Source organism: Ptychodera flava, chromosome 6 (genome assembly GCF_041260155.1).
Source record: "Ptychodera flava strain L36383 chromosome 6, AS_Pfla_20210202, whole genome shotgun sequence".
NCBI lineage: Eukaryota > Metazoa > Hemichordata > Enteropneusta > Ptychoderidae > Ptychodera > Ptychodera flava.
The window spans coordinates 15,987,770-15,998,207 of record NC_091933.1 but is presented as its reverse complement, the minus strand read 5'-3'; the positions used below and the strand labels follow the sequence as shown (position 1 = coordinate 15,998,207).

The window sequence follows — 10,438 nt, the reverse complement described above, 5'->3', positions numbered from 1 at the left end:
GTATTTGTAACTTACAGAAAAGCGATTACTCCTTATAGTCCGTGGGCTAGAGGGGGTCTACGTGCACCCCCCCCCCAGGATAACAAACCTGTATTTTTCAGAAGCCTTGGGATCCCTAGAATACGAAATGGAATTTTAACAGAAAAAATATAGGGATGGAATAGCTGTTATGGTCATGTTTTGAAGGGTACCGCAAAATCACGATTTTCCAAGCCAAATGCATTTTCGTCAAATCTGTCTTCTTGTAAGTCATGTGCTGAGCTCATTTTTAACATAACCTCACTTGTTTGGTATCATTAGAAAGGGAATTTATTACTCTTTAAGATGACATATTGCAACATGCAATATCTTCTACAGTTTTTGTCAAATATAACCAAAACTTACCCCTTACACCCCAAAATTTAACATTGACAAATTACAGTAAATCTCAAATTCTACCAATTTTTTATGCTAGGCATAATAAAAAATGCAATGTTTTGTCTGAAATCTGTTTTATTTGATATAGGAACATGTCAAAATATGAAATAGACTTTTGTCAGAAAAAATATTGGGAATCTACAGCTGTAACAGTCATATTTTGAAGGGTACCGCAAAATAACAGTGTTGCAGATTTGCATGCATTTTTGTTAAAACTGTCTTTCTATAAGTTATCTGCTGAGCTTATTTTTGAATATAACCTAGCTTGTTAGGTATCATTAGAAAGATAATTGACTAATCTTTAAAATGATATATTGTAACATGCAATATCTTGTATAGTTTTCATGATATATAACCAAAACTTACCCCATACCCCAAAGTTTACATTCAAATTTCAGTCATAGCTAAACCAAATTCTACAATTTTTTTAGCTTGACACAAAAAAGATGGCCGTTTTTGCTATTAATTTATTTTATTTGGTACAGGGACATGTCAGTAATATGAAATAGACTTTTAACAGAAAAAATATTAGGAATCTACAGCTGTAACAGTCATATTTTGAAGGGTACCGCTAAATAACAGTGTTGAAGATTTGCATGCAATTTTGTTAAACTGTCTTCCTGTAAGTTATCTGCTGAGCTTGTTTTTGAATATAACCTGGCTTGTTAGGTATCATTAGAAAGTTAATTTAGTAGTCTTTAGAATGACATATTGTAACATGCAATATCTTCTATAGTTTTCATGATATATAACCAAAACTTACCCCATACCCAAAGTTTACATTGAAAATTTCTAGTCATAGCTAAAACCAAATTCTACAATTTTTTTAGCTTGACACAAAAAGTCTGGCCGTTTTTGCTATTAAATTTATTTTATTTGGTACAGGGACATGTAAGAAATATCAAATAGACTTTTAACAGAAAAATATTGGGAATCTACGGCTGTAACAGTCATATTTTGAAGGGTACCGCAAATAACAGTGTTGCAGATTTGCATGCATTTTTGTTAAACTGTCTTCCTATAAGTTATCTGCTGGGCTTGTTTTTGAATATAACCCGTCTTGTCAGGTATCATTAGAAAGATAATTCACAAATCTTCAGAATGACATATTGTAACATGCAATGTCTTCTATAGTTTTCATGATATATAACCAAAACTTACCCCATACCCCAAAGTTTACATTGAAAATTTCAGTCATAGCTAAAACAAATTCTACCATTTTTTTACCTAGACATATAAAATCTGCCCGTTTTTGCTATTAAATCTGTTTTATTTGGTACAAGAACATGTCAGAAATATGAATAGACTTTTAACAGAAAGAATATTGGAATTCTATGGCTGTAACAGGCATATTCTGTGGAGTACTGCAAAATCACAGCAGTGCAGACTCAACATGTGTTTTTGTTAACTTTGTCCCATTGTAGGTCATCTGCTGCGCTTATTTTTTAACGTAACCATGTTTATTTGGTACCATTGTAAAGCTCATTTACTACTTTTTAAAATGACATATTGTTATATGCCATATCTTATATACTTTTCATGGAATATGACGAAAACTTACCCCATACGACAAAGTTCATATCGAAAATTACTTTCGTCGCTATCGTCAAATTCTACCAATTTTCTAGCTAGACATAGCAAATAAGTCAATGCTTTATATAAAATCTTTTTATTTGGTACTGGGGAATGTCAGAAATATGAAATAGACTTTTAACAGAAAATATATTGGGACTCTACAGCTGTAACAGTCATATTTTGAAGGGTCTCGCGAAATCACAGTATTGAAAACTCGCTTGCTTTTTGTTAATCTGTCTTCTTATAAGTCATCTGCTGAGCTTGATTTTTGACATAACCTGGCTTGTTAGGTATCAATAGAAAGGTAATTTACTAGTCTTTAAAATGACATATTGTAATATGGAATGTTTTGTTTAGGTTTCATGAAATAGGACCAAAGCTTACCCCATACCCCAAGGTTTACACAGCAAATTACTGCAAATCTGAAACTCTACCTTTTTTACAATTTATTAACTTTACATACCAAAGGCAATGCTTGTATGCAATCTATGAAATCTGTGTTTTTGTTAAAAAAGTATGTTACAAATATGAAATTAACTTTTAACAGGAACATAATATGATTTTGTAGCCTTTTGGATCATATTTGGAAGGGTACCCAGGTATCAGGGCAAATTTGCCGAAACACATACATTTGCAATATATGGGTTCCCCCTCTAAAAATGATCCAAGTGGCTACTAAATTGTATCATCTTCCCGTTAAAAGTTAATTTTATACTTTTGACATACTTTTGTAACAAATAAATCAGATTTTAAATAAGAATTGCTTTTGTATTATGTGCAGCAAAAAATGGTAGAATTTAAGATGAGCCGTAATTTGCGATTTGAACTTTTTGGGTATGGGGTAAAGTTGACCATATTCCAGGTAAACTATGAATGACATTGTATATTACAATATGTCATCTTAAAGAAGAATAAATTGCCCTACTAATGATACCTCACAAGCCAGGTTGTGTCACAAATAAAGTTCAGCAGATGACTGATAAGAAAGAAGATTTAACAAAAAAGGTGCCAGTTTGCGGTACTGCGATTTTGCATTTCCCTTCAAAATATGGCTGTTACAACTATACAGTCCAAATAGTTTTTCTGTTAAAAGTCTATTTCACATATACAACAGATTTAACACCGCAACAGAGCTATTTTATCATGTCTAGCTAAAAATTCACGGAATTGATCACGTTATCTATGACATTACTTTCAATATAAACATTGGGGTATGGGGTACGTTTTGGTCATATCCATGAAAACTATACAAGATATTGCCTGTTACAATATTTCATTGTAAATACCAGTTAATTACCTTTGCAATGATATACTAAACAAACCCGTTTATAATCAATAACAAGTTCATTAGACGACTTATAAGATGACAGATTTAACAAAAACGCATGCGAATCAGGAATTCTGCTGTACCCTTAAAATACAGCTGTTACAGCTATAGAATCCCAATATTTTTTCTGTTAAAAGTTCATTTCATATTTCTGATATGGCCAAGTACAAAATAAAACAGATTTCATACAAAAAATTGCCTAATTTTTTATGTCTGCGTAAAAAAATTGCTTGAATTTGACATTAGCTATGACAGTAGTTTTCGATGTAAATTTTGGGGTATGGGGTAAGTTTTGGTCATATTTCATAAAAATCTGTACAAGATATTGCATGTTACAATATGTCATTTTAAAGACTAGTTAATAATCTCACTAATGATACCTAACAACTTACATTATATTCTATAAGAAGCTCAGCAGATGACTTACAAGACGATAGATTCAACAAAAATGCACGCAAGTCAGGAATACTGAGATTTTGCTGTACCCTTCAAAATCTGACTGTTACAACTACAGAATTCCAATCTTTTTTCTGTTAAAAGTCTATTTTATATTTTTGACATGACCCATTACCGAATGAAATAGATTTCATACAAATAAATGCCTGATTTTATATGTCTAGGTAAAGAAAATGGTAGAATTTGATTTTAGCTATGACTGCAATTTTCAATGTAAATCATGGGGTATGGGGTAAGTTTTGGTCATATTTCATGAAAACTATGCAAGATATTACATGTTACAATATGTCATTTAAAGATTAGTAAATTATCTTTCTAATGATACCTAACAAGCCAGGTTATATTCAAAAACAGACTCAAAAACAGACTCAACAGATGACTTATAAAAAGACAGATTTACAAAAATGCATGCAAATCTGCAACACTGATATTTTGCGGTACCCTTCAAAATACGACCGCTACAGTTGTAGTCCTAATATTTTTTCTGTTAAAAGTCTATTTCATATTTCTCACATGTCCCTGTACTAAATAAAATAGATTTAATAGCAAAAACGGCCAGAGTTTTTGTTTCTAGCTAAAAAAATTGTAGAATTTGGTTTTAGCTATGACTGAAATTTTCAATGTAAACTTTGGGGTAAGGGGTAGGTTTTGGTTATATTTCATGAAAAGTATAGAAGATATTGCATGTTACAATATGTCATTCTAAATACTAGTTAATTATCTTTCTAATGATACCTAACAAGTCAGGTTATATTCAAAAACAAGCTCAGCAGATAACTTACAGGAAGACAGTTTAACAAAAATGCATGCAAATCTGCAACACTGTTATTTTGCGGTACCCTTCAAAATATGACTGTTACAGCTGTAGATTCCTAATATTTTTTCTGTTAAAAGTCTATTTCATATTTCTGACATGTCCCTGTACCAAATAAAACAAATTTAATAGCAAAAACGGCCAGACTTTTTGTGTCAAGCTAAAAAAATTGTAGAATTTGGTTTTAGCTATGACTGAAATTTTCAATGTAAACTTTGGGGTAAGGGGTAAGTTTTGGTTACCTATTATGAAAACTATAGAAAATATTGCTTGTAACAATATGTTATTTTAAAGATTAGTCAATTATCTTTCTAATGATACCTAACAAGACGGTTATATTCAAAAACAAGCTCAGCAGATAACTTATAGAAAGACAGTTTTAACAAAAATGCATGCAAATCTGCAACACTATTATTTTGCGGTACCCTTCAAAATATGACTGTTACAGCTGTAGATTCCCAATATTTTTTCTGTTAAAAGTCTATTTCATATTTATGACATGTCCCTGTATCAAATAAAACAGATTTCAGACAAAACATTACATTTTTTATTATGCCTAGCTAAAAAATTGGTAGAATTTGAGATTTACTGTAATTTGCAATGTTAAATTTTGGGGTAAGGGGTAAGTTTTGGTTATATTTGACAAAAACTGTAGAAGATATTGCATAATGCAATATGTCATCTTAAAGAGAATAAATTCCCTTTCTAATGATACCAAACAAGTGAGGTTATGTTAAAAAATGAGCTCAGCACATGACTTACAAGAAGACAGATTTGACGAAAATGCATTTGGCTTGGAAAATCGTGATTTTGCGGTACCCTTCAAAACATGACCATAACAGCTATTCCATCCCTATATTTTTTCTGTTAAAATTCCATTTCGTATTCTAGGGATCCCAAGGCTTCTGAAAAATACAGGTTTGTTATCCTGTGGGGGTGCACGTAGACCCCCTCTAGCCCACGGCCTACTACCTAACGATATACAACATCCATCGAAATCAATTCCCAAATCATGAGGTGAAACCTAGTATATTTTATTCCGAGAGAAGCAACCATTATAGAATCAGAGAAATTAAAAATACTAGTCGCGTACAATCACACACTAATATCGATATGCTAAGCAGAAATGGAGTAACTTTTTACTTACAGTTTCTCTACTACAGTGTGGCTTGAGCACACTGAGTAGCAATCATCGACTTTTGAGAATCCCTTTAAGCTTAGTCAAATTGACTTCAGAGTTCATGGACATGTTGTGTTATATTGGTATTTTCAATTTGTCATTTTGACCCTTTGCTTTCAATTGAAATAACTAGCCAAAGTATGCCATGCATATATTCGCCAAGAAAGCTCAATGAATATTACAGTTAAGTCCAATGAAAAATTATCATTATTGTCAGTGCTGGTATTGTTTCTAACTTAAAAGTTCCCTCCTTTTTTGCCAAGTTTCTCCATACTTATTCACCGGGCGACGTAGATGCCATCACACACAACGATTTCTTATTTCCCGTCGATGCAAGGTACATACTGCTGTACATCAACTCATACAGCCTCAGTGCAGACGAGACGTACACATCGCTGCGCATGGAACTCTACGGGTGTCCGTTGGAAACCAACCCAGCTCCAGGCACGTTGAGTATCGACCTGTAACTTACTGACCACCATTCTCTGAACTTTAGGTCTACATTTAGGCCAATTTGGCAACAAATTATAGAAATTTGCTGAGTAACAGTTTTTACTGCATGTACAGTAGTTTTCCCCTACAAGCCAATCTAATACGTTTGTACGGAAACCGAGCACGATTGCGTGGTGTCTTATCATAAACGCGATTGAAACTAATTTGGGATAGTTGGATTAACACATTTTTCAAATTTCAGAAAAGCATTAGATGCCATATAGCTGAAGTTGTAATATTACAAATTACTCATAAAAACAGGTGTGCAATAAAAAGAACAGCAGATGAGCTTACATTTACAGATTAAAATGACCTTCCTTCACCATCCAATTATCCCAAATTAGTTCCAATCGTGTTTATAATTCAATTAGATCTATAAAATTTTGAAAAGGTATGATCTATATGTGTATCTCTCTCGAAAACGTTTAACCATAGAGCCATCGGGATTTTTACAATTCTCAACACATTTCTGTGGAAGGGAAGGGGATGTGTCCGTGAAGTTGTGCGCATATCTTGTTAATGCATGGCTTCCTCCTAGAAAAAAAATCACTTCTGTTCCCAGGGTAATCATGAGTAACGTGTGTTGAGCATTGAGTTTCTAGAACGTGAAGTCTGTCATGATCATGTTGAGCAAGATTACCGACGTCGATCTGACCTTTTCTGCAAACCTACAGATGTTTGTGCCGTTCCGGCGGTCGATATCCTACCGGAAGAATACGACAGAAGCTTTGTCGTGGACACGAACAACGATACCTTGTATCTTTGTGACGTCAGCAGAGACGATACACTACCTCCGAGGTTTATGCTGAATTCCCTGGATTCATTGGTGATTGAGCTCGGGTAACAATCACGAGTTCTTCTCTACACAATGTGCAATTACCTTGCCTCAATATTCGTTCGAAACGTAGGAACACTTTTTTTTATTTCGCAGCGGTGAAGTCTACACTACTTCATCTGCGACTGATAATTTTTATTTTCATGATCAAAAACTAAACAAATCAGTCGCCAAATGACCAATTTCGTAGGGATGTTTTATTGCCACTTCGATGTCCAGTGTCTAACTATTCATTGATCATATATATATATATATATATATATATATATATATATATATATATATATATATATATATATATATATATATATATACACTATATGCAATCGATCGACCTGCCTCGTTCTCTTGCCCCATTTGCGTATAGTTGAAGTCACTGTGTCGGAAATAATCTAAAATCGATGTGATACAGATCGCGTTTTCAGTAATACCATGGTGTATTTCTTTAAAACTGAACATTTATTTCTTCTGTTAATTGAAACGCAGCCGTAAATACTGGGAATGTGGATCAACAAGTGACGGACTGACATGGAAAAGTTAGTACATCTAAGCTTATGTGTTGTTATTGATGTCTTCATTGTCATCGGTCGTTTTTGTTGATTGTCAATCATGTCTTCGTCGCCTTTTGTGAATGGTGTGATGAAGGGAACGTTGCTGTTGGTAGTGGCTCAGTTGTGAATTGTTGAATATTCCAAAGGAGATGTACTTGTTTGGCTGGCTAACCGGCTATATGATTCCCAGAACAAGCGAAGAGTCACAATATCGATGAATATAACCAAAGTCGCTCTTTTAAAATGACAGATCCCCTGACTGGGAGCAGCAAAATATCGAATAGCAAGTCATAGAAGAGTGAATGTGGATGTTTAATTTTTATCATGTTTTATCCCACGAACATCTAGGTCTGAGCGATCAGGTTCGCAGCGTCATAGGCTATCATAAGGCAAACAGCACTGTTTATGCCCTGTCGGTAAAGAATATCGAAGGCACCCATTTTATCTCGACACGAGATGGCGGTCTGAAGTGGAATTCTGTCTCGGCTCTTGAGTGGGATGATGTCAAGAGCGATGTGGTTAATTTTGTTGCCGCAGTTAATGTGCCGTACATCAGCAGAGATTCTACTTTCGACAGTAATGACCCCGATATTGACCCTTTGTTTACACTGGATGATTGGGGAGGTACGTTCGATAAGTAAAGTGCTATCAATTCTTCGTTACGGTGAGCAACTCTCTCTCTCTCTCTCTCTCTCTCTCTCTCTCTCTCTCTCTCTCTCTCTCAGTAAGTTCGTCATTGAATCGGGCGTAGACGCTGACGAAGTTTCAATGTTTCTTTCTTTCTTCTCAGCATCGTTTGGTGGGATAAACCGCTTCGATGGTACCAAATGGGGGAAGGTCCTCGACTGGAACATCTGTCCCAGCTTCGATTGTGTATAACCGTCAAGATCGTCATCGTTGAGGGCGTACTTTCTAATCCCCATCGCTTTGGATATTATTATGACAAATATACGCAGGTTTGGTTTTAAATGAAATGGTGAAATGGAAAGAGTTTGTATACCCTGGATAAAGCAAGAGAACAAACTAATTTTGGGCTACATACTCAGTTACAGTTCAAATCGAAGAAGGCAAAGGCAGGAAAATCCTACCCAGTGTCTTAAAGCTACATGAATCATCATCCAAACTCAATTTGAGCTGTCCGATCTCAAAGATTGACGTTTTTAGACATTCAGTCGGCATTCACCATAGAAATTTGAATCTCCGGCTTGGACTAGTGCTGCGAGTCTTTATGAGAGCGTTCTGTTGCGACATCATCATCATTGTTATTGATTGAATATTTTCAACGCTTCATAGTATAAAAAATATTGTAATCTACTTTCAATTCAAACACCACAGGCGCTCGGCACATACCAGGGATAATATTCATATTTAATGTGTAGAATGTCTATATTACTTGATGAATTTAAGATGACATATTAAATATGATTATTATCCCAGAAATGTGCCGGGCGCCTGTGTTTCAAACTCCACTTGATACCTTCTTAGCTGTATATTTTGTCACATCTTCACTTGCAACTATTGATCCCTCGTATACGTGTGTTCTGCAATGTACAGGTACAGTAAATCTCACATTTGCGTGTCAATGTATGTTTGAAACCTGACCAATAACGTAAACGTGTGAGAATTTGATCGTTATATATTCTGCGGCAGACTTTTTAGTTTTGCAATGTTTTATTTTCTTCTTCTTTTTGTAAACGCACTTTCGGCTGACATAACTACGATTGGAATAAATGGTCTTCATAAAGTAAGTTGCATTATTTTTGGCATTAGGCGGAGGGACTTTATTGTAACTATATATAATACTTCTAAAAGTGATATCGTCCAATGTTTGTACAGCTTGTGAAAGATGTAATTTAAAAGGAGGTTGGGGTACATTTAACTAATATTTTGTACATATATGTGCAGCTTCGATGGTTTTACTTTTGTAAGAGATTTGCCCATTTCTCTGGCTCCTCGGAATTCCCATAATTACTAACTGTTGACATAGAACTGAAGTAAAGATAAAGTCACTTTTGAACCGATTGTGTCTGCTGTGATTTTTAGAGCGAGATGTCAAAGCAGAAGTTGATATGAATGATTAGCTTTCAGATCGATGTAATTCAAAACGTTTCATGGTCCGATAAAATTTCTGGAACGGACTGGGGAAAGTTGAAACAACCTGAACGAATTTCTACCTAGTCTTCGTTATCCTTCTTGTTACACTTTTTAATAAGTGGCAACTCTTTATGTTTTTTACGGTGTGCAAACATGGGGTGCTCGATGGCACTCAGTAAGGCTTTTTTCATATGATGAATATTGTTTGATATGAAAAAGTGGTTTGTGATGTTCGACTTCGTGAAACATGCTGAAAAGATCTGGTCAACTGTACACAACCGACAAAATTAAACATTTACTGAAACATTTTACGGTCTGCACCAAAACACCAAGTCAGTGTACAACTTGCACGCACCATGACTGTACATGACACTGTTACATAAAGTTTGGACCTCACGCAATCTTTTGTATTAATCAAATCTTAATTTCATTTAGATATTTTCCAGGATAGCAGCTTTCCCTTGCAGGAAAGCAAGTCGGAATAGGAAAAATCCATTTTGCCTCCCGGTCACAAACGACATCATCTGTTTGCATTCAGTGAAGGGGTAATTATCCAGAATATTCAGTCAACGCTTTCCGATTTGCAACACCAAGTGAAGTCACATATTATCTGACACTAGATGGCGCCATTCTGATATGCTTCGTATTTTCTCGCTGTATATTATATAATTGGATGTGCAAGTTGGCATTGCGTTGG

At 34.7% G+C, this 10,438-nt stretch overlaps 1 protein-coding gene across 1 annotated transcript in view; it reads left to right on the top strand.

Annotated features, from left to right (window-relative positions):
- The window catches only part of LOC139134976 (uncharacterized), a 40,081-nt gene extending 30,417 nt beyond the window's left edge, over window positions 1-9,664 (top strand). Inside the window, exons 19-23 of the mRNA XM_070702095.1 lie at window positions 6,033-6,213; window positions 6,936-7,101; window positions 7,583-7,632; window positions 7,996-8,271; window positions 8,438-9,664. Of these exons, the coding sequence (XP_070558196.1) occupies window positions 6,033-6,213; window positions 6,936-7,101; window positions 7,583-7,632; window positions 7,996-8,271; window positions 8,438-8,526 (762 nt within the window). The 3' untranslated portion in view covers window positions 8,527-9,664. The remainder of the gene's footprint in view (window positions 1-6,032; window positions 6,214-6,935; window positions 7,102-7,582; window positions 7,633-7,995; window positions 8,272-8,437) is intronic.
- Window positions 9,665-10,438: the final 774 nt, after the last annotated feature.